This window comes from Arvicanthis niloticus, chromosome 24 (assembly GCF_011762505.2).
Source record: "Arvicanthis niloticus isolate mArvNil1 chromosome 24, mArvNil1.pat.X, whole genome shotgun sequence".
Taxonomy (NCBI): domain Eukaryota; kingdom Metazoa; phylum Chordata; class Mammalia; order Rodentia; family Muridae; genus Arvicanthis; species Arvicanthis niloticus.
The window spans coordinates 25,672,296-25,696,917 of NC_133432.1; the positions used below are offsets into that span (position 1 = coordinate 25,672,296).

At 48.9% G+C, this 24,622-nt stretch overlaps 1 protein-coding gene across 4 annotated transcripts in view; it reads right to left on the reverse strand.

Annotated features, from left to right (window-relative positions):
• Positions 1-534: 534 nt before the first annotated feature.
• The window catches only part of Hip1 (huntingtin interacting protein 1), a 130,032-nt gene continuing 105,944 nt past the window's right edge, over positions 535-24,622 (reverse strand). For 3 of the 4 annotated variants that reach the window (XM_076923174.1, XM_076923177.1, XM_076923176.1), the window contains exons 14-32: positions 23,078-23,261; positions 22,320-22,408; positions 21,300-21,416; positions 19,792-19,893; positions 19,463-19,606; positions 18,682-18,817; positions 17,635-17,721; positions 17,220-17,327; positions 17,003-17,139; positions 14,724-14,834; positions 12,942-13,000; positions 12,659-12,752; positions 10,487-10,587; positions 8,996-9,101; positions 6,871-6,994; positions 4,424-4,485; positions 3,009-3,120; positions 1,454-1,535; positions 535-1,015 (exon numbers count right to left, since the gene is read on the reverse strand). In XM_076923174.1, coding sequence (XP_076779289.1) covers positions 1,483-1,535; positions 3,009-3,120; positions 4,424-4,485; positions 6,871-6,994; positions 8,996-9,101; positions 10,487-10,587; positions 12,659-12,752; positions 12,942-13,000; positions 14,724-14,834; positions 17,003-17,139; positions 17,220-17,327; positions 17,635-17,721; positions 18,682-18,817; positions 19,463-19,606; positions 19,792-19,893; positions 21,300-21,416; positions 22,320-22,408; positions 23,078-23,261 — 1,926 coding nt within the window. In that variant the 3' untranslated portion in view covers positions 535-1,015; positions 1,454-1,482. Of the gene's footprint in view, positions 1,016-1,107; positions 1,536-3,008; positions 3,121-4,423; positions 4,486-6,870; positions 6,995-8,995; positions 9,102-10,486; positions 10,588-12,658; positions 12,753-12,941; positions 13,001-14,723; positions 14,835-17,002; positions 17,140-17,219; positions 17,328-17,634; positions 17,722-18,681; positions 18,818-19,462; positions 19,607-19,791; positions 19,894-21,299; positions 21,417-22,319; positions 22,409-23,077; positions 23,262-24,622 lie in introns of those variants that run through there. The other variant, XM_076923175.1, reaches the window with a different exon arrangement.

Here is a 24,622-nt window from a genome sequence, read left to right on the forward strand (position 1 = left end):
GGAATCCAAGCCTGGAAATGCCCAGGGATGGTGCGTTAGCTCTGTGATCTGTCAAGACTTGATGGCAGAGGGCACGCCTGGCCAGTCACCCTTGGTCCTGATTGCTCCAAGCATCTCTGGGGCAGGTGCTGCAGAAAGATTGTTAGTAATAAATATGAAGTCTTACACCGAGCCGAGTTCATTTCCTGACAGGAGCAAGTGGGTCTGATCCTGCGGGCCTGTTGGGTAAGTAGCACACAGAACCATCTTGTTCTGGTTCAATAGGATACAGAAGCAGGCAGACGGGAAAGGACCCATTTCGGTTCCTTTATATTTGCTCCTCTCAGGGCCTTGCCTAGGTTTGACAGGAGGTGACCCATGGCACAGGAAGTCTGCTCTGGGGATGTAGTGTTGCTGTTCACACCAGCTCCATTCCAGCATGTGATAGGATGGGTGTGAACCTGGTGACAGGAGCCTAAGAAAAATGTCCCCTGAACAGCTGGGCCCCTGGCACCATTTTCTTTTCTTTTCTTTTTCTTTTTTTTTTTTTTTTTTCAACTCTGGTGCTCCCCGGCTTGTGAAGGCGGACAGAGGCCTTGGGCTGGCATCCAGGTCGGAGAGTAAAGGCACTAGCTCAGCTTCAGACTTCCAAGGAGAGCTGTCACCCTGGGGAGTAGCCTTGGCTGATGGAATTGCTGAGCTGAAGCACCAAAGCGTAGCCTGAGCCGCCCCGGGGTGTATGGTGGTGGTGGGGGGCCTCCTCTCAGAAGGCTCAGAGCTCAGGGTGGGGCTGGGGGGTTGGAACCCTTTCTGGGAAAGTTGGCTGTGTGAAACTTCAAAATCAGGAAACCAAAAGACCCAAACGACCACCTAATTAACAAGCAGTTAGGGGACCCGTCGAACTGCCAAAAGCATAGCGTGGAGGCTGGCTGCTCCATCGTGTTCTTCCCAGCAGTGGACTCAGACATCAGTCTGGTATGGAATCCAGCGGAGTTCAGATGCTCACAAGTTTGTGCAAAGGACAAAATGCAAAGGACTGAGGAAGGGGAGAAAAGAACAGATGTAAGATGTCCCCTCTCCAAGCTCCCAGTGACAAGACGCCTCTCTAAGGACGTGACCGGTGAGCAAGTGGATATTGGGCAAGATGGGTCGGCCATGTTGCTGTTTTTCTGTGGACCTGAGCTTGCTTGTGGCTGACCCTGGTCTGCCTGTATGCCAGGGGCATGGGGAAGAACTCACCATGCATGCAAACACCTAGTCTGTCTGTATGCCAGGGGCATGGGGAAGAACTCACCATGCATGCAAACACCTAGTCTGCCTGTATGCCAGGGGCATGGGGAAGAACTCATCATGCATGCAAACATAGGTGGTGTCACAGGAGATATGGTGGCCTTCAGCTTTTGTCACTGAAGAGACCCACAAGGACCTGGTGTACCACGGTGGGAAGCATCACGGAAGGGTAACAAGGATTTACATTCTGATGTGTGGGCCATTGGCTTGGCTCTACTCTTTGTCCGGTACTGCTTCTTGAACAGTAGAAGGTGATGCTTCTGTCCCTAGAAACAAAAACCAAACATATCACACGGAACCTCGTGCATACATGTACTCGTCGTCATGCCAACAGACTGTCGGGATGTGACACTCTCAAGCTCATGACTACCATATAACGGTGTCATTAACTGTGTCCAAGAATAGTCTAGGAATTACAAAAATGAATATATGCTTGGTTGTCAAGAGTTTGTTAAATTAAACTCTCTAACCAACAACAACCTTGCCTGTGATGGATCTAACCACTTTGGCCATGCAGGAAGCCACACATGGCAGCAGGCAATGGCGGGTCCTGGGTTGGGACAAAAGACAACTCTCAAGAGTCACTTCTCCCTTCCCCCTTAGGTTCAGGGGTCAGACGGGTAATCAGAATTCACTGGAATATTCTAGTTAAACGCTCTACTGCTGAGCCGTGTGTCCCAGCTCCCAAGTGGAGAATTCTAGGCCAGCATCTTAGGACCCAGCAATATCCAAGCCTCTTTTTACTTTCCAGTTTTGAAAGACTTGAAGCCGTTAGGTTGGCCTGGAATTCATCTTGTGGAACGCAGTTGACATCCCACTTTCAACTTTTCTGTCTTAGACTCCTGAAGAGTTGGGAGTGGGGGCATGCGCCACCAGCCACAGCTCCGGGGCCGCTCTGAACATTCCCACAGCCCATTTCTCCAGTTCAGCTTCTTCACTTTTTGGCCAGTGTGGCCTTGTGTGTGGGTGTGTATGTGCACGTGTGCATACATTTCTGTGTACGTGCATGCAGGCATACGTATGTGCGGGTTGAAGGTGGTGGTAGTTCAGTGTTAAGAGCACTAGCTGCTCTTCCAGAGGATCCAAGTTTGAGTTCCAGAACCCACATGTCAGCTCACAACTGTGCCCATACCCAGAAAATTAAAAAAGTAAAATAAAAATTAAAAACAAACAAACCAAAGAACTTCAAAAAACAAAGTTAGTAACCCAGAAAGGCACTAAAGTAACAGAGGCGCAGGTTACTTATCAATGTGGAGGTTCTTATAATATTCTTTTCTTTTTTTTTTTTGGTTAGGCTATGTAATCTGGGGTGGCCTCCAATTCCTAATCTTCCTGTCTCTGCCTCCTACATGCTAGGTTCACAGTGTGCACCACCCAGGCGAATGGCTGGGGATTTCAGGGTAACAACAAAAGGTTTTTAATTCTCTACAATGTACACCCAAGTTTTAGGCTTGAAGGTGATTTAGGAATAAGAAGAGTTGAGCTGGGTGGTGGTGGCGCACACCTTTAATCCCAACATTTGGGAGGCAGAGGCAGGCAGATTTCTGAGTTCCAGGCCAGCCTGGTCTACAGAGTGAGTTCCAGGACAGCCAGGGCTACACAGAGAAACCCTGTCTCGGAAAAAAAAAGAAGAAAAAGAAGAAGGAGGAAGAAGGAAGAAAGAAGAAAGAAGTGGCGACAAGCCAGAGGGCTCTGCTCTACTAGGGGAGAAAACACCCTAAGTCCCCCAGGGGGCTCACCTTCTTCTTCCCAGCCCTCAGCCACGCCAGCCAGCTCGTAGTGTTTCTTCCGAAGCTCTCCTAGCTTCTGACGCTCCTTCTGCAGGTCAGTTTCCAGCTCCAGCACCCTAACCTGTTGGAAGATGGAGCGAGGAGAGGGTCGTACATTTCTTTGGTTTAAATTTAGTTAAAAAACAAAAAGCTAGTGTCAAACTCATGTGGAATGTCCTACCGATGAGCTATGCTCCGACTACTGTTCTTTTCTTTTGTATCTCTCTGTCTCTGTTTTTCCTTGGAAATAGTGGAGCTTGAACTCAGGGCCTCATATAAGATGGGCAGATGGCTCTACCACTGAGCCACGCCCCCAGCCCCTCCCTGGGGGATTCTAGGCAGGGGCTCTACCACTGAACCACACCCCAGCTCCTCCCTGGGGGATTCTAGGCAGGGGCTCTACCACTGAGCCACGCCCCCAGCCCCTCACTGGGGATTCTAGGCAGGGGCTCTACCACTGAGCCACGCCCCCAGCCCCTCACTGGGGGATTCTAGGCAGGGGCTCTACCACTGAGCCACGCCCCCAGCCCCTCACTGGGGGATTCTAGGCAGGGGCTCTACCACTGAACCACACCCCAGCTCCTCCCTGGGGGATTCTAGGCAGGGGCTCTACCACTGAGCCACGCCCCCAGCCCCTCACTGGGGATTCTAGGCAGGGGCTCTACCACTGAGCCACGCCCCCAGCCCCTCACTGGGGGATTCTAGGCAGGGGCTCTACCACTGAGCCATGCCCCCAGCCCCTCCCTAGTTTCCTAGTTTCACCTTGTTTCCATTGTCTTTGATTCCTTCCTCTATCATATCCGTCCTCTTTTCACACCTTACTCAAATTCACCTTACTGACCGAGCCATCTCCCCAGCCTGGGATGAGCCTTTTAAGTTTCCAGCCCAGCTCTTAGTAAATTCTCTTTTGAGACAGGGTTACATGTATCAGGGTTGGCCTTGACCCCTTATTTCTCCACCTTCCTAGAGCCAGGATTACAGGCATACAGTGTGACATTTAGGCTTCTCTTTCTTTCTTTTCCATCTTTAATTATGTGTATCTATATGTGTGTCAGGTTTGGGGGAGGGGGGTTGACACACATATGCAAGTGAGTGGAGGTGCCCACTGAGGCCAGAAGGTATTGGATCCTCTAGAACTGGGGCTGCAGGTTGTTGTGAGCGGGTGCTCTGAACTGCTGAGCCACCTCTGCTGTTCTTTCTAACAGTCTTGCTATACAGCCTTCACTGGCCTCCAACTCATGTCAGTTCTCCTGCCTCAGCTTCCCAAGTGCTGGGATTATTACATGCCTACCCACACCTGGCTTCTTCCTGTGGGAAGGCGACTCGAGGTTGATGTGTGGGCAATGGGGACAGTCCGACCTTAGATACGGCAATGGCGTTCTTACCTGGGAATCCATCTCCTGGCGCTTGATCTGGGTCAGTGTCATGCTTGAGAAGTCCATACTGTCTGCAAGGATGGGTACAGGGAGATCCAGTCAAGATCTGTGGCTGTCACACGACGACAACAGAAACTCCCCACTGCAGAGCGTGGCCTGTCCTTGGGCACCATAATGGTTGCTAGCTGAACTGTCCCCACAGGCTCACGCTCGGAGAACCTGTTCCCCAGCTGCTGGCGATATGTTGGGCGGCTGTGGGATGTTTAGAAGGTTGGGCCTGGCAGGCAGAAGTAGATCCCTAGAGGCATGGCGTCCTTTGGGTACATAGTGTGTACAGGGGCAGGTCATGTATGTTTATATATATGGTTATTAGTGTGCATATGCATGGGGAGGCCAAAGGTCATCCTCCGGAGCTGACTACTGTACTTTTTAAAAATTATTTTATTTATATGTTTTTTTACACCTTGGTTTTTCAGACAGGATCTCTCACGGGTCTAAAGCTTACCAAGTTGGGTAGGCTGCCTAACCAGTGAGCTCTGGGGATCCACCTGTCTCCACCTCCCAGGCACTAAGATGACATGGATGTGCCACCACGCCTGGCTTTTTTATGTGGGTTCTGGGATTGATGTTTGCATAGCAACCACTTTACTGTGCTGTCTCACGCTCCTGCCTCCAACTGAGGTCAACCTTAGTGACAAACTCTTTCTCCCAGTGAGACATTTCACCAGCTCCTAGATGAGTATATATCATCACCATGGAAACGTGCCTTGGGGCCTGTTTGTGGGGGAGTTTCTAGAGTAGATTAACTGAGGTGGGAAACCCATCTGAGACATGGGCAGGAGTATTCCACGTGTTGGGTCCTGGTCTGAATTAAAAGGAGAAAGTGGAAACTAGGGGTGATTACCTGTAAGGCCAGCACTCTGGTAGCAGAGGCAGGAGGATCTCTGTGAGTTTGAGGACAGCCTGATTACATAGCTCGTTCCAGGCCAGGAAGGACTACACAATGAGAACCCGTGTCAACAAAAGACAGACAAACAATAAAGTGGTGACCTGAGTATTAGCATCCATCTCTCTCTGCTTCCTGATTGCAGATGCTATGTGACTAGCTGCCTCACACTCCAGACAACCTGCCTTCCCAGGAGCTGCGTACCCTTCAAATGTGAACCTAAATAAATCCTACATTAATTTTTAAAAAACATTTATTTTATGTATATTGGTGTTTTGCCTGCATGGATGCCAGCGTGAAGGAGTCGGATCCCCTGGAACTGAAGGGGTATTTGTGAGCTGCCGGTCCTCAGGAAGAGCTGCCAGTGCTCTTAACCACTAAGCCATTTCTCCAGCCCCTAATTATTATTATTTTTCATACATGTGTTAGTATGTACATGTACATGCATGTGCCATGCTGTAAGAGTGGAGGCCAAAGCATCAGTCTGGATACTTCATGTGGGTCCGAGCACGGAACTCAGGTCATCAGACATGGCAGCAAGTCACCCTTACCTCTGAGCCATCTACCAGCCCAAATCCTTCCTTTGTAAAAGTTGCTTTTAGGTCTTTGGTCTGCTCACAATAAGGAAAAAATTAACTAATTGAAGGGTAACCAAGGTCTGAGTCTCGGGGGTGGGGGGACAACTAGACCTGTAGAGACTTTTCTCTGACTTAAGAGAAGTAGCGTAAGGGGAAAAACATCTGCTTAATAGCCTGGCACTGTGGGAATTCAAAACCATAGTTTTGTGAAGTCCTGCCTTAGGAGATCAACATGGATGCAATAAGACCAAAAGGAAAACCAGACCTCACACATGGCAGGAAGCACTCTGCTGACTGGGCAGCATTCCCAGGGCCTATATCCTGCCTAAGAGTGTGGCTACAAGGAGCTGGGCGCGGTGGTTCATGTCTTTAATCCAGGCACTCAGAAGGCAGAGGCAGGCAGATCTCTGAGTTCAAGGCTAGCCAGGGCTACATAGTGAGGTCCTCTTTTTTTTTTTTTTTTAAAGAATTATTTATTTTATGTATATGAGTAAACTATTGCTATCTTCAGACACACCAGAAGAGGGCATCGGATCCCATGACAGATGGTTGTGAGCCACCATGTGGTTGCTGGGAACTGAACTCAGGACCTCTGGAAGAGCAGTCAGTGCTCTTAACCGCTAAGCCATCTCTCCAGCCCATGAGGAATTATCTTTAATTTAATATATATATATATATATATATATATATATATATATATATATATATTTAAATTTTTATTTATATATATATTTACATATATGTGTGTGTGTGTCTGTGTGTGTGTGTGCATAGAGAATCAATAGTGGAAGAGATCTGCACATATCAGTAAACTCATGAATGCTTTCCTACACACACACACACCATACATTAAAAACGAAACAAACAAAAAAGTATTAAAAACACAGAGCTAATTGAGATCACGGGGAAAGAGATGCAGTGGGGAAGGATACCTGTTTCCTCAATCTGAGATTTGCCGGAAATGGTTGAGGCTACCACGGCAGCTGTGGCCTGGTTCACTCCCCGAGAGGCCTGCTGCAGCTGGGTCAGATTGAGGCTGCCCTTGTTAGCTTTCACCTGCAGGAACAAAGGACATTTATGTTCACTCTACATTGGAGAAACCGAGGACTGGACCAAGTAGCTGGCCTGATGGAGCCTAGCCAACACTGTTGTCAGCTCTCAAAATCAGTGTTGCCTGTGGGACCAGCCCCTGACATAACTAAAAAGTGACCCCTGGAACACAGGTTGGGTTACCCTATGCTCCAGCTTGCATAGTTATCTGCACAAACTTGTCCATGTTTGGGGGGGGGGAAAGCCTTGGAATCCTAAGTAATAGGGAGGAATAAAGAATAATCTTGGGTGAAGTTTAGCCCAGTGGTGAAAGAACTCTAGACAATGGTTTCTCACGAGGATTAAATGTGGCAGGCAGAGAACTTCACTTCTGAGACAAAGGAGGGGCAGACATTGGTTATGCCAAATCTAAGGGCTAAGTCAGGTGACTGATAAGACAGCCCAGCAGCTCCATCACCAGAGACTTTGTTTTCAGACAAGGTCTCACTATATAGCCTTGGCTGGCCTGGAGCTTGCTTTAGAGACCAGACTGGTCTTCAACTCAGACGTCAACACAACATTGCTTCCTGAGTGCAGGGATCAAAGGCATGGACCAACGTGTCTAACAGCCTTTTCTTTCTTTCTTTTAAAATTATTTACTTATTTTTATTTTATGGACATTGGTGTTTTAACTGCATGTATGTCTTTGTAAGGGTGTCAGATCCCCTAGATCAGGAGTTAAAGACGGTTGTGAGCCACCATGTGGGTGCTGGGAAGTGAATCCAGGCCCTCTGGAAGAGCAACCAGTGCTCTTAACTGCTGACCCATCTTCTAGTCCCCAGATATCTTTTTCTTGAAACAGGGTCTAACCATGTAGCCCTAGATGTATTTGAACTAACAAAGACCTGGTTGTCTCTGCTTCTTGAGTGTAAGTGCATGCACCACCATGCCTGGTGAACATACTTTGTTTTAATTATGGATATTAGGAATGGAACCCAATGCCATGTACTTGCTAGGCAGGGGCTCCACCACTGAGCCACGCCCCCATCCCCTCCCTGGGGGATTCTAGGCAGGGGCTCTACCACTGAGCCACGCCCCCAGCCCCTCACTGGGGGATTCTAGGCAGGGGTTCTAACACTGAGCCATGGCCAATGCCTTTTACCAACAGACCCAAGGCAAATACTTTGACACTAAACTGTCCCCTCAGGCAATTTTAAGTTACTTTTTATTATTTTATTTATGTGGTGCTTATGTGTAGGTGTACATGTGGAAGCCAGAGAACAACTTGTGGGAACCATTTCACTCCACCATGCAGGTTCCAAGGACCAATCTTGGAACATCAGGTTTGGTAGCAAGTTCCTTTTCCTAACTGAGCCATCTCGCTGGCTCCTATTTAAAATTTCTATTCTGAGCCAAAGTCTTGTGAGACTGTTCAGGTTGGCCCTAAATTCACTTTAAGCCTGGGCTAGCCTTTAACTTTTAACACTTTTGCCTCATCTTCTGAGGTAGCTGGGATGACAGGCCCATGTCACCTGGTCCATCTGAATGCACCTCAATGACACTGCTACTTGGACCTGGGATGCCTGGGACCCTGTAAATCTACCTAACAATAGTGACAGAGCAGTTAGGCATGCATGAGATGAGCTGGAGAGGGGCTCCCTGCTGGCACATAGTAGGCATTTTTGTTTGGCTTTTTGAGACAGGGTTTCTCTAAGTGGCCCTGGCTCCCCTGGCTCCTCTGTAAATAAGGCTGGGCTTGAACTCAGAGCCTCCTCCCTCTGCCTCCCAAGCACAGGGATTAAATGTGTGCACCACCACCATCCACCTCTCCCTTTTCTCAAGAACCTTTGCAGGGCTTTAGACTACAGCCACCGTCCGTCCGGGCATCCATCGGCTTTTAAAAGAGGGTGCTATGGAACCCTCGGGAGGGAGGACTTTTTATTCAGGACAGCACCAAGCAGGGCTGTGGATTGTCACCTGTCCCTGAGCTCAGTTCCCTGGCTCAAGTCCAGAACCTGGTGGCCCTACCTTGGATGCAGCCACGAGCTGGGCTGTGCTGGCAGCAATCTCACGCGAGCATACCATCAGCTGCTCAAACTTCCCTTTGCCTTGGACCACAAGATCGGCAGCATCCCTAGAAGCCAGGTGAGACACGAAGGATGGAGTTACGGAGAGCAGAGAGCATCATGGTCCTGCCTCCAGCCAAGCCCTAAGTCCCTGGCCAGACGGAAAGGGCCACCTGCCTCCCTGCCCCTAACTTGTCCTGGGTCCCTTTCAAATTTCCAGTACTATTCACTTCTTTTTGTATTTATCTGTGGATGTATAATGGATATGTGTGAGAGACAGAGCCTGTGGAAGCCACAGGGCCAACTCAGATGGCTCTCCTCAGGTGCAATTTACCTTATGTATTTAAATTAAAAAAAAAAAGTTTTTTTTTGAGATAGGGTCTCAGTATAGAACCTTAGTTAGCCCAAAGCTCAGAGTAGCATCTGTCTCTTTAGTCTTCAAGTGCTAGGATTGAGGGCGTGTGCCCCATGCCTGCCTCCAGCTTATTGTTTGATATATGGCTCATATCTTCGGGGTTTTTTTTTTTTTGAGACAAGTTCTCACTATGTAGTACTGCCTGTCCTGGAACTCACTCTACAGACAAGGCTGGCCTTGAACTCAGAGATCCGCCTGTCTCTGGCTCCAGAGTGTTTGGGATTAAAGGCTACTTACTATGCCTGGCTGAGACAGTGTCTGTCAACGGGACTTGGAACTGACAGATTAGGCCTAGGCTGGCTGGTCAGCGAATTGCAAGCATCTTCCTGCCTCTGCTGTAAGCACTGGGACTAGCAATGCACGCCATCACAAATGGCTTTTTATGTGGGAGCCAGGAATTGAGCTGAGGTGCTCATGTTTATCCATGCAGGACTGTATGACCGATCCATCTCTCATCCCGATTATTAATTTTATTTTTTTTTTAAAAAAATATCAGTCACGTGTTTCTAGATTTTAAATTTTTTTTTTTTTTTTTTAAATCAGTCACGTGTTTCTAGATTTTAAAAAACTTTTTGGGTCAAGCCTGGTGTCACAGGCCTTTGATCCCAGCACTTGGGAGACAGAGGCCAGTAGTAGATCTCTTCAAGGCCAGCCCCTGGTCTACATAGTGAGTTCCAGGCTAGTTCTAGGGCTATGAGAGACACTGTCTTAAAAACCAAAACAGACTGGCCCAACACCAACAAACATTCTGGAATGACTGGGGGTTGGACCAAGGGGCACAGGCAAGCTCAACAAATGCTGTACAATTGATCTAGCCCAGCACACTTTATACTCTGTTGTTATGACACAGGGTCCTGGATAGCCCAGGGTGGCCTCTACCTTGCTCTCCTTCTGCCTCAGCCCTCCAAGTGCTGGGATTTCATAACCACTGTGCCTGGTTATGAGAAGGATACTTTTTTAAATCTCTTAGCAGCTGTCTGGGGTGGGTCAATGGAATGTGGAAAGGGATGGGGGAGAGCCTTGGAGCCAGACACTTACACCATGACGGTAGCTCCCCAGCCAACAGCTTTGGAGGCAGAGATGAGCCCTTCTGTCCACCGAGAGTTCTTGGCGTAAAATTCTTTAGGAGATGCGGTACCCTATAGACGCAAAAATATAACAGCTTGATTAGTTTTTATTTTATTTTACTTTATTTAATTCAAGACAGGGTTTCTCTGTGTGTCCTTGGCTGTCCTGGAACTCACTCTATAGACCAGACTGGCCTCAGATTCAGAGATCCACCTGCGCCTCTGCCTCCCAAGAGCTGGGATTAAAGGTGTGAGCCACCACTGCCCTGCCTTACTTGATTTTTAAAACAGATTTCTCATGAGTGTTTTGTCTGCATGTACAAGTGTCACGTGTGTACAGAGGTAGCAGGAGGGGTCAAATCCCTCGATGTGGACTTCCAAATGATTGTGAGCGACCACTTCAGTGCTGAGATTGGACCTTCGTCCTTTGCAACAAGAACAGTGCTCTCTTAACTAATGGACCATCTCTCTAGCCTGCAGTATTTGTTTTGAGAGAGGGCTTGTTACATAGCTTAAGCTATCCTCCCATTCTTGGTCTTCTGCCTTAGACTTCCAAGTCTAAGCATGTAGCAACATACCCAGATTTTTTTTTTTCTAACTGCATCTGAGGGGTTCCTGCAGGTGTCAGACAGGGAAGTGAAGCACTTGAAGAGATAAGAATGAAAACCCAGTGCAGATTGACTTCATCAACCTGGATCAGACTTCAGGGAGTCTAAGCCAGGTGGTTCATTGTCAGCATGTTTAACACAGTATAATTTGAGAAAAGGTTTCTAGGCAACAACCAGTCCAATCAGGCCAATCCCAGAGGCACAGGAAAGCTAAAGGTGTGACTACATAGGAATTCCTTTACAAAGTACATGTGACCCTGAGGGTGGGTTCTATAGCTAAGCTGCCTAGAATCCAGTGTGGCCTCTGACCATAAAGTACATGTGACACCTCCCCTAAGGATGGGTAATGGTCCAGGGAGGGAAGAGTTATCCAGGGATAGAATTTGGGTGAGGTCTTCCTGGAGAGATAGCAGAAAGGTCACCAGGTCGATAACAAAATCCATACCTAGCTTTGTAAGCGGAATGCAGGTATCTGATTTTTATCTTCTCCATAGATGTGACACACCTCAATGATTGACATTTCTGGCTCTCTACGTGCTTCTCTATAAGCACGAGGACCCCTGTGCCCACCACATTTATTTATATATTTTGTAAGTGTATGTGTGTCGGTGGATACGTCTATGTCATGGTGTATGTATGAAGGTCACAGGACGGCTTGGAAGGAACTGGCCCTATCTTCCCAGGAAGGGAAGAGGAGACCAGGGCAACGGCTAGAATGTAAATAAATAAGATAATTAAAAAGAAAAAACACTCATTTTCGACTTTTAATTGTGTGCATTTGTGTAAGAAAGCACAGGTGCCTGGTGAGACAGCTCCTAGAGCTGCTGGGGGTGGGGGCAGGGGAGTGGGAGGGGCTAGGATGGGAGGGGCTGGGAGGGGAGGGGTGTAGGAGGTGGGGAACTAAACTCAGAGTCCCTCAGAAGACCAGCACTCATAAAGCTCTTGCTCTGAGACAGAGTCTTTATGTATAGACCATGCTGGCCTCGAACTCCCAGAGAGCTGCTTGCCTCTGCCTCCCAGTGATGGGGATAAACCATGTATGGTTTTATGCAGAGTCTGGGGTGAGAGTCATGGTTTTATAGACGCTAGGCAGGCACTCCACTAGCTGAGCTACATCTTTAACTCATGAAGGGAGTTTTGAGAGAAGGACCAGCTATGCACCCCTGGCTGAGATCAAACTTGAGATCCTCCTGCCTCAGCATTGAATTAAAGGGTTAAGTACCGGCAGGTCTGGGAATCTATAGTTTCAGGTGTCTGAGGGAATGACAGTACCAGGTCTATCCCTGCAATCTGCCCAATTTCCCAAAGTCTTCAGTCACTCCTGGAAGACTTAGACTCGCATCGTCAGTGGGGCTCCAGAGCAGCTGTGTGTGGCCTCTGGGAGCTGGGCTGGTAGAAGAGGCAGCTGCCAGGGACCCTCAACCGCCCACGGTGTCTGAATGTCCTCAGAATGGCAGATCCACCCGAGATGGAGTACAGTTAGAGCCCAGAGTCAGCACCCGTGGAGGGAGCCAGGGCTGACATGACATGCTTACCCTGCCACTCTCCACTATCTCCTTCTGCAGGTCCTTGGAGGCCACAATGAGCACCTTGATGGCTTGCATCAGGCTGGTACAGGAGCCGAGGATCCTAGTGAGAAGAAACGGTGGGTGATGTGGACACTAAGAAGAAGACCAGGAAGACCTTGAGGAGGACGGAGGGGCAGGAAAGGTGTTGGGATCGCTGGAGGATGCTGATGCCAAGCCTTAGAGGTGGCTGGAGAGTGACACTTCCCTGTGGGCCTTGCTTACCTCCTGAGACCCCAAGGCTTACACTGACCTCTCGTTCACCTCCAACTTGACTCCCGTGTCTCCTGCCCGGGATTTACTGAGAATTTCCTGTTAAAAAGAAATGTGGCGGGGTGGAGAGATGGCTCAGCAGTTAAGAGCACTGACTGTTCTTCCAGAGGTCCTGAGTTCAATTCCCAGCAACCACATGGTGGCTCATAGCTATCTGTAATGGGATTTGATGCCCTCTTCTTGTTTGTGTCTGAAGGCAGCGACAGTGTACTCATATAAAATAAATAAATAAATAAATAAATAAATAAATAAATCTTTAAAAAAAAGAAAGAAAGAAAGAAAGAAAGAAACATGGCTGGTTTCCTTTCTTGTCTCTGTGTATTCCTGGGACTTGAGTTCAGGCCTCTTACACGCTAGGCATGTGCTCTGGTAAGCCATGACCTCAGCCCCTCCTCACTGGGGGATCTAACACAAGCACTCGACCACTGAGCTACATCTCCATCGAAACAAGCACGGTCCTTGGATGTACCATGAACCTGATCAACCACCACTGCCTTGGTAGAGTCTGGATCCAACTAGCTGTGGTGGCACAAAAGGCAGAATCTAGACATTTTCACCTCTATCCTCGTGAGTCAGAAAAACTCCAGAGCTGATGTACATGAAACACACACCAGAGGCAGCTGCTACCAAATTCACGAGGTAGGTGCTTAGTAGCCAGGGAGCCTTCCAAAGCAGCCATAGGAGACCTTTCCAAGGGGTCTCACTGAGAAACCCTTCAACACCTATATGGCTTTCTCTAGTATTTATTATGACAGTGATGGGTAGCTTCAACTGTCAACTCAACAACCTAGATCCACTCAGCAAGTGAGTCTCAATGAGAGACTGTCTACATCAGGTCGGATAGTGGGCACATCTGTGAGAGGGATGTGGAAAGACCCAGCCCACTGTGGGTAGCACCATTCCCTATGCAGCGAGTCCTGAACTGTGTGAATTGCGTAAGTTTAGAGAAGCTGAGCGCAAATGAGCAGGCAAGCAGATGTGTATGCATCGCTGCCCTCTGCCCTCAACTGTGGACCGGATGTGAAAAGTCGCGTCAAGCTCTGGCCACAGTGACTTCGGTGAAGTATCCTGAAACTGTAAGCAAAAGTAATCCCTTCTTTCCTAGGTTTCTTTTTATCAGAGCAACAGGAATGAAACTGAACCAGTGGCCATCCCAGACAGGTGAATGTAACTCACACTCATGTAATTATTATCAGATGGTCTAGAAATTAAACACCAGGTGGCCTGACACCAAAACATCCTACCTCAAAGGAAACTGTTCATCTTTAGGACCTTGTTTTCTTCCCTCTTTGATGCAACCATCCTGCTTTTGTGTTTTTTTTTTTCCTCTTCCTCCCCCTTTTTTTTTTGTGTTTGTTTGTTGTTGTTTTGTTTTATGAGACACGGTTTCTCTGTGTAGCCTTGGGTGTTCTAGAACTCACTCTTTAGACCAGGATGGCCTCAAACCCAGAGATCCACCTGCCTCTGCCTCTCAGGTGCTAGAATTAAAGGTGTGTACCACAACTGTTTCTGTCTCTCTGTCTGTCTCTCCAATATCTCATGTAGCCCAGGCTAGCTTCAAATTTACTATATAGCTGAGGACAACCTTGAATTCCCAAACCTCCTGCCTTCACCTCCCAAGGGCTGAGATCACAGATATGAACCATCACACTGGGCAGTTCTGGCTTCTTTGACAGGGAAAGCAAGACATTCCCGAGGCACAAAGCTGCTTTAGGGAAGCCACAGGAGAGCCACTGTGGGAAAGCCTACAGAATTCTCTTACCTCTATCCGGGTGGTGGCGGCTTCAATGGCAGCTGAAGTGGCTGCCATCTCCTTGTCCACCAGGTCACCCAGCTCTTCCTGCTTGATGTCTAAGCCCCTGGGCAGCAGTTCCTGTGAGCAGTAGCACAGAGGTTAAAAGGGTACTGGGTCCTTCTCTTTTAGAGCCTGCACCATAGGCAGGGCCTGTCATAGAAACCACCTGGCACTTTCCAAAGTTTGAACCTCGTGTTCATCCCTTCTTGGCAAATTCTCAGAACCATGGTGAGAAGGAACTAAACTGAAGCCATTTTGAATAAAACTTCCATTTTGAAAAGGGGTCAAACTCTACCTGAATTGCATGTCGAGAGTTGGGTTTTTGCTAGACCAAATCCTGTTGCTCACAGAGACCTCACTTAGACTCAGGTGATGTTATGGGACCTACACCCCAAGTTATCCTGGATTGGTGGATAGAGATGCTGACAGCCAATAGCTGGGCAGAAGAGATACAAGTTATCCTGGATTGGTAAATAAAGATGCTGACAGCCAATAGCTGGGCAGAAGAGACACAGGTGGGGTTTTGGGTTCCTGGGCTTGGGATTGGAGGAGAAACAGATGCAAAAAAAAAAAAAAAAAAAAAAAAGTGAAGAGAGGAGAAGGCACCATGGGGTAAGAATCTTAACATAATGGCCATGTTGGTTGGCTAATAGGAGTTAAGAGAAGCCCAGATAAAACATAGCAAATTATATAATGGGATTCTTGGCTGGGAAATAGACCTAATAACATAGAGGGTAGATATCTGCCCAGCTCTTGTGCTGATGAAGGCTTATTATAAATATAAAGGTTGTGTGTGTCTTTTATCTGGGAACTAACTGGTCAAAGGTTGGGTAGAAACCCTGGATTGAGATTAAATGTTTTCTTCAACAATTGCACAGAATCCTCAGGGTCTCAAGGAGGGGGTGAGAGAAAGGCTGATCCATCTGTGTCGGGGTGGAGAAGCCATCATCCATGCTGGGGGAAGACTCTGTAGTAAGGTTTCTGTGAGTTCACCCACATTCCTGTCTGTGGCCCCTTACCCTGTTCTGTAAGGAAACATAATAAACTCACTGGTCCCCAGGATGAACTTCAGTGGAAGGGAACTTGGGTTTGTCATTGGGACCTTAGAGGGATGGGGGCAAACACTGTTTCTATCTCCCTAGGGTGGGAATTCTCACATTCTGGTGTCCATGACTGTTTTAGGTGTTATTTGCCGAGCCAGCCACCAGCCACAGAGACGGGTAAGTATTTATTCCCCTTTTGGATGATAAATAACACAGCATGGCACCTTCGCCAGGCCAGCGAACCAAACACGGCTAGAAAGCCCTTCTGAGGCTGGCCTTGCCTTGTGTGTTGGCACGTGAGAGGCCGAGGCAGCGGTTTTGTGAGACCCTGTCTTAAAACACAACAAGGATGTCAGATGCTCTCAGCCCTAACTCTTTCTAGGATCAAGCTGGATACACAGAAAGAACTAGGGGGAGCATAACTGATTCCCTGGCAACGCGCAGTAGCTTTCCTTTGAAATAAGAATCACTCCCTGGGAGCTGCAGAGTGGATTTAGGGGGTAAGAGAGGGCTTGCCACGCAATCATCAGTTCTGAAGTTTGGATCCCAGCACCAGCATAAAGAACATCCCTAGCATCTGGCACATGCCTGTGCGGGGCGGAGATCGGGGGTCTGTGGGGGTGGCCGGCCTTCAGTTTAGCAGAGAAAACTTGAGAGCTTGAGAGTCTGGTTCAGGGAGAGACCCAGCATCAAAAGAACAGAGAGCGTGATGGAGGACACGTGATGCCCTCTTCTAACATACATGTGCACACTGGCATGTATGTGCACATGCACTCACGTACACACACACACACACACACACACACACACACACAATTTTCTGGGCAGGCCTGATGATGAGTGCCTGCAATCCTAGTTTGTGGATGCAGGAGGATCAGCCATTCGAGCTTATTCTTGGCAACATGGCAAGTTCGAGGCTAGCCTGGTCTATAAGAGACCATCTCAAAACCAGAAAACCAAATGGCAGGGGATGTGGCTCAGCAGACTGCTTGTCTAACAGGCATGAAGCCTGGGTTCCATCTCTACATGAACCAGGTAGAGTGGTCTAGGCCTGAAATCCCAGCACCCAGAATATGGAGGCAAGAAGAAAGAAGTTCAGGGTCATCCTTAGCTTCAAAGAGAATTCAAGGCCAGCCTGGGCTACCCGAGACCCTGTGTCAGACAACCACAGAACAGAAAAGCAAATGACATCACTAACAATACCTCGCCAATGGTCTTGATCTTGCTGAGGCAGTTCCTTATGGCTGTGACGTCAGCCTTTTCCACGGCCCCTTCTTCCTCTAGGGAGGACAGGTAGGCCAGGGTTTCCCTGCCACACTGCCTACAGGCCTCCGTCAGAGCTGGAGACAGGAGAGACGGATGGTTAAATGCCTCCTGTTTTCCTTGCTCTCAGGGGCAACCCCTCTACTCTGGTACTCACAGTCGGCTGGCTCCGGTGGGGCCCGGAGGCTGGTGGCACTCCCCTGAATGATGGTGTCACTGGTCAAGTGGGCAAGCAGGGTTACGGAGTACAGAAACTCACTAATATCTGCAGGGCACAGGAAGTAAAATGTCAGGCCTAGTGGTGGGTGCTGCTTTTTTATATTCTTTTTCAAGTGAGGGGATATCTGCATGCAGATACTGCTGGAGGCCAGCAGAGGGCACCATATCCATTTAACTGGAGTTTCAGTAAACAGCCTGAGGTGAGATGGGTCCTGGGACTTGAACCCGGGTGGGTCCTTTTTACTAGGGAGCGCTCTTAACCACTAGGCCATATCTCCAGCTCCCTTGTGTACATATTTGAAGCTGGCCTGGTTGCCCCTGGTGACAGAGCCCATGTCCTCTGTTGTTCTTACCTTCTGGGCAAGCCAGATACTGGCTGTGGTTCTTCTCCAGTTGCTCGAGGCAGCTGGAAACAGAGTTGACTTTGGAGAGAAGATGATCTGAGGAAGACAGGGTAACAGGTCAGATCAAGGACTGTCACTCACAATTCGTTCTCAGATCAGCTGGGTAGGCTGGCTGATCTGAGAGTCCCTGCCCCACACGCTTTTCCTTAAGGCAGGAAGAAGGAACGGAGGAAGGGAGGGAGGAGGGTTTTGGGCTGTGCTGGTCCCAATGTAATGTACATTATCTATTTGTTTTTCTTTTGAGACAGGGATTCATGTAACCCAGGCTGGATTTGAACTTACTATGTGGCCAAGGATGGTACTGAACTTCTGATCTTCCTGCCTCCCTCCCTGAAGTGGTGGGACAATAGGCATGAGCCATTATACCCAGTGTATACGGTACTGGGACTAGAACCCAGGGCTCTGTCCGTGCTATACAGCATTCTGAGCCACGTCCTGAGCCTTGTTTCTCACCACACAATTGTCTCAGGATCCTGATTACTAGGGCATGGCACACTGCAAGGTTTGACCCTTAAGTGTCTCTTACAAGGTCATGATATTACTATTGCTGTCGTTATTACTGAGAAAGGGTCTCACTATACAGCTCTATCTGTTCCAGAACTCACAAAATCTGGGAGGCTATGGACATATTTGAGGCGGAGCCTATTGGGAGGAAACAGGTCACAGGGGAGTCTGTTATCTCCCTGCCTGTTTCCTGTCTTGCTCCCTGCACTCTCCCCTCCAGCCTGCACCACATGAAGTTCTTCTTCCATGTCTTCCCCTTCACTGAGAACTGGAACCTTCTGCAACCGGGAGCCGTAGTATCCCTTAAATCACAATTACTCGGGCAGGGTGCCACAGAACTTCCAATGTAACCGACCTAGAGAGTGGGCTTACCCCACGGGCTCCCGCATGTAGCTGGGCTGAGGACTCCTGAGTAACGTGTCCTGTGGGATTCAACGCCAATCAGAGGTACCTGGCAGCAGGGCCCAGCAGGTGGGCAGCCGGAAGTCTAACCTGTGGATCCTGCGCAGCTCACAAGGGCGGGCTCTTCCAGCTGGCTCAGCGCCTCCTGTATCTCACGCTCCGCAGCCTTCCTGGTCCCAGCCAAGAGGATTTTCCTCTGGTCCTTTACCTGCTGGCACATGGATTCCTAGGAAAAAAACCCAAGGAGGTGAGTCGGTCAGGCAGACCACAGTGAACTCTAAGCAGTATATACCTGGGACCACATGGATTCCTGGCCTCTCACGGTAGCCCTAGTGAGCTCCATGCCGGTCAGTTCCATGCAGAAAACAATACCTGACCTTGGTCCACAGATGTACCGGAGAAGAAGCTCGGAAGGACCAGTGGCTTACTTCCATGACCAGGATGGAAGTCAGTTGATTCTTGAGGACTGCTAACTTTATCCTGAGGATTGATAACTTTATTCTCTTAAGATAAGCGCAGATGAATAAATCACACCTCTGGCCGTGTCTGCGAGAGCATTTCTAGCCTAAAACTCGGTGTTAGAGGGTTGAGGATAGCTTGAACTCCTGATTCTCCTTGTCTCTATTTCCCAAGTTGGGGGATCACTCAGTTGATGTGGTCTGGAGGCCGCACTCAGGGCCTCGTGCATGTTGGACAAACGCTCTGCCCACTGAGGTATAGCCCCAGCCCACAGGCTTTTCTTCTTGTACAAAAGCACTGGCTTTAGGAACTGTGTCCACAGGAGACCTTGGCAATCAGGCCAAGTTGCTTTGAACCCTTCACAGTACATCTCTGACCTCCAGAGTGTCCCCAGTGGCTATATGTCACTTGCCTGGGCACTGGCCAGTTTGATCTGGGTGCTTTCCAGCTGGTCTCGGAGGGCTGATAACTCTTCCTCTCTCTGAGTGGCGGTGGTCGCCAAGGTGCCTTGCTCCTTCTCCAACTCTGCGATCTGCGCCAGCCATTTTGATTCTGACTGCAGAGGTCACCGTGTGGAAACAGGGAGAAACTGAGGAAATTAAACAGTCCCCTCCCTGGGACTCCAGACCCACTTCCTGGCTCCTGGCAGGAGGTAGTGATATGAGTCTACATGCTTATCATTACTTCCAGGAGTAAGTGTGCATCACAGCTGGGGCCAGAGGGCTCGGGGGAGGGGCTCACCTGGGCAGAAGTTTCCAGGCTGCTATGGAGGACCTGCACCTCCTGTCTGCTGGAGGCCAGTTCCTGCTTCAGGTTTTCTAGAACATCCTGGTGCTCTTGAGTCTAAAACAGAGGCAAAATAGAAGCTCTGTGAGCTGGGGACTCACGAGAAGGAATATACATATACATGCATTTTCCACACTACTGACTGTACACTCCACAGGCTCTAAGTTGTTAGATGTGTGGGTAACAGGCAGGCTGGAGGAAGGTGATAACCCTGTCCTCACCACCAGCCTTGCTCTTCTTTCCTGATAGTCATTTTAAAAGATTAGTTTGCAAGCTGTTATTAAGAATTAACTAAGCCGGGCGGTGGTGGTGCATGCCTATAATCCCAGCACTTGGGAGGCAGAGGCAGGTGATTTCTGATTTCGAGGCCAGCCTGGTCTACAGAGTGAGTTCCAGGACAGCCAGGGCTACACAGAGAAACCCTGTCTTGAAAAACTAAAAAAAGAATTAACTAACACATACTCATTACTATTAATAACTGATTATCAATATAGTAATAAAGTTTATCAATAGCAATATGAATTAGGGTAAAATATTTTAATATAATTAATATTACAATATCAATTATATCATTAGCTATATTATATATTATGATTAATAGCATGTTAAATCATAATTGATACTATTAATGTCAACAATATAACAAATAATAATTGATTTTATATGTATATGTATCTATATGTATTATTTATTTATTTATTTATTTATTTATTTATTTATTGAGATAGGGTTTCTCTATGTAGCCCTGGATGTCCTAGAACTCATTCAGCTGTCCTACAACTCTGTAGAGTAGGCTGGCCTCAAATTCAGAGAACCACCTGTCTCTGCCTGGGATTAAAGGCATGAGCCACCAATGCCTGGCACCCCTTTTCTTTGCCTGGCTCCCTGTTCTTCCTTGAGGCAGGGTTTCAGGTAGCCCAGGCTGGCCTTGAATTTGCTATATAGCCAAGGATGACCCTAAACTTCTGTTCCTCTTGCCTCCACCTCCCAAGTGCTAGGTTCATAGACTTGCACTACCATGCCTGGTTCATGTGGTAACAGAGATGGGCCCCGGGGTCTCCTAGGTGAGAACTCTACCAACTGAGTGACATGCCCAGTCCCCAGCATCTGCTCTTCTGTGTATCCTCCAAGGCCCCCCTGATGAAGCTCTCTGGGCCAAGTCTGCCCCTAAGCCTGTTTACAAGTGTTCAGAAGACTGAAGCTCAAGGGGCGTGGGGCTGAGCTGGATGATCTGATCCCCCAGACCCGCAGGGCACCAGAAGAGAACCTAAACCCACTTCAACATACATGATGTTGCAGGTGCACACACAGACACAGACAAACACACACAGACACAGACAAACACACACACACACACACACACACATATACAGACACACACAGACAGACACACACAGACAGACATACACATACACAGACACACACCCCTCCCTTCTACATCCCCAAGTGTCTCTCTGGCTTACCTTCCGCTGGGCCTGTTCACTTACACGCGCAAAGGAATCTGCGAGCTCCTTTTTCTCTCTTTCCAAATCCACCTGGGCTTGCCGGGCCACGGACACCTGTTTGGTCACCTCTGCATTCTGAAAGAGGAGTAGAGAGTCTTTAGCTGACATTACTTGGGCTCGAAGCCCATCTTCCTTCTAGCAGCAATGATCTATCATATCAGACTATGATTAACAAGAAGGTAGACACGAGAGATTTTTTTCCTACCCAGAAGGAAGCCATGACCTTCAGATGCTAGACTTATAGGTGTTTATGAAAGTATACAAGAATGGGTAGGGGTAGGGTTGTCTGGTGTAGTATTTTTCCAGGCTGGCTTGGAATTCACTATGTTGCCCAGGCTAGCCTCAGACTCACACAGCAATCCTTCTGCCTCTGCTTGCTATGTTTGGGGATTTCAAGTGTGGGATAGTACACCAACTTGGTTTTTTTTTTTTGTTTTTTGTTTTTTGTTTTTGTTTTTTTTTTTTTTTTTTTTTTTTGGTGATAGAATCTGACTATTTAGTCCTGCCTGGTCTCCAGTGTTGGGTTTGAGATAGGACCTTGCCTCTAACTTCTGATAGGATTATAGGTATGTCCCACTATGGCCAGCTCAAATGAAGGGTAATTCTAATTGTGGCAGGCACACAAGACAGAACTCAAGAAGTCTTAAAAAGCTGGGGTTAAGAAATAGGAGTATGGGGTGGGAGAGATGGCTCGGTGGTTAAGAGCATGTGCTGCTCTTTCAAAGGACCCAGGCCAGGTTCCCAGCACCCATGCTAGGGTCACAATTTGCCTTTAACTTCGGCTTCAGAGGTCTGACTCCCCCTACTGGCCTCCGCAAGCAACTGCATACACATGCGCACTCAAAAGCCTACGACGCCATAGGAGGAAGAATACATACATAGAGTGAAACTTGGTGACCCCCAACTCCCGCCCAGGCTTGCACCTTTCTCCCGTGATGTGGAGTATGTGGGAGGGTTAGAAGGGGCCTACGTGCCTACCTTCCGCAGCAGGTCCGCATGGTTCTGCACCAGTTCACTGTACTTCTCTTTTAACTTGCTATACCGCTGCTCATTGGCCTGGGCCTTTCCTACATTGGAAAGATCAAGGTGAGGCCTCTGCCCTGGCTGGGATCCCCCTCATCCTCCCTCCAGTAAGCTGGGGGCACTAATGATATTTTTATCTTTTTTTTTTTTTTTTTTTTTTAGATACAGTCTCCTGCAGCTTAGGCTATGTAGGCAACATGACCTTGAACTTCTGATTCTGTGCACTGGGACGACAGGTGCATACCACCACACTCTGCTGGAAGTTATATAGTCATTAATTGGGGTTTTCTGGAAACAAGGTCTTGCTAACCCAAGTTAACCCAAGCTGGCATTATGGTCGTCTCCTGCCTTAGCTTCCCATTCTGGAGTTACATGTAATCACCGCTACACTGGTTGTCTTAAGTAAACTTTCCCCTGCAGACCGATGCCTACAAACACAGCATCAAATCACAGGGCTTTAAGCTTCATGCTCGCCTCCCTCCACCTCCCCGTCCCCTCAGGTCTTTATCCAGCTTCCTCTCCTTAGGAAGTTCCCTCTCCCAAGATACGGACTCAAACCATCACTGTGTCCTTGGTTATTTTGAGCCCAGCAGTGCCACCAAGCCTGTTCCTACCTCTGAGAACAAGAGTCAGCACCCAGGCTTTACTTCCATGAAGAAGGGGTGATCTGCCTTGCTGCTGCCCACACCCTCAGGCCCAGCCCCGCCCCTCACTTTCTATCTCAGTCAAGCTGCGCTGCGCCTTCTCCGTGTCCTCTCGCTGCCTCTTCAGTTCGTCCAGCTCCGTGCGCAGGAACTCGCAGTCATCCGTAGCCTGCCGTCCCAAGTGCTGCTGCTCGGCCAGCTCTGCCTCCAGCTCACTCACGCGACCCTTCAGCTGCAGCATGGCCCGCTGGCTCTGACGGGGGAAGGTGCGGTGAGGAGCCCGCTACTGCCAGGCTGCCCGTGGGGGCACCAGGCAGGGCAGGAATGACTTATCACGTTGCTGGGACTGACCAATTATGGTTGATCTCTGAATCATCATATTTCCCGACGCATAGATTCAACCAATCATTGACAGAAAACTTTTTGTTGTTGGTCTGGTAATTCTAGGTAGGGAGCCTAGGGTCTTCCTCATGTGGCCAGTGTCTATACTGCTGAGTGACACTCCTATCCTCTCATTGGGGGATTCTAGGCAGGGGCTCTACCACTGAGCCACACCCCCAGCCCCTCCCTGGGGGATTCTAGGCAGGGGCTCTACCTCTGAGCCACGCCCCCAGCCCCTCACTGGGGGATTCTCAGCAGGGGCTCTGACACTGAGCCACACCCCCAGCCCCTCCCTGGGGGATTCTAGGCAGGGGCTCTACCTCTGAGCCAAGCCCCCAGCCCCTCACTGGGGGATTCTAGGCAGGGGCTCTACCACTGAGCCACGCCCCCAGCCCCTCACTGGGGGATTCTAGGCAGGAGCTCTACCACTGAGGCACGCCCCCAGCCCCTCACTGGGGGATTCTAGGCAGGGGCTCTATCACTGAGCCACGCCCCCAGCCCCTCACTAGGGGATTCTAGGCAGATGCTCTACCACTGAGCCATGCCCCAGCCCCTCACTGGGGGATTCTAGGCAGGGGCTCTACTGCTCAGCCACCCCTCCCAGACCCCCACCCTATTACTGTGATTCTAGGTAAGGCCCCCACCAATGAGCCCCACCTCTTGTCCCTTCCTGGGGCATTTTAGCTCAGCTCTCTAAAATTAAGCCAGACCTCTAGCCCATAATTGATGAATTCTCTGCAAGTACATTATAACTGAGGCATATCCTCCACTCCTTAATGAGGGACTCTAGGCAGGTGCTCTGTCACGTGCTCAGACCTTCTGACAGATTTAGGCAAATGATCACTGAGCTACAGCCCCAGCCCCTGAATCAAGTTTTCTCAAGAACTTATGAGAAGTAGTCTTTGTCATCACTGATGGCGAAGCCATAGCCATGGTACACGGGACACTGGTACCCAGCTTAACTGCATTCCTGAAGTCATGTGTTAGGACAACAAATTCTAACTGAGATCCTGAGATGAGCAAACTCTTTGATTTTGGCATATGTATTTTGGTGATGGTGGTTTTCTTTTTTGAGACAAGGTTTCTCTGTGTAGCCCTGGCTGTCCTGGAACTCACTTTGTAGACCAAGCTGGCCTCAACCTCACAGTGATGCACCTGCCTTTGCCTCCAAGTGCTGGGATTAAAGGTGTGTACCACCATGTCCAGCAAGGCATGTCTATTAATCGACCTGTC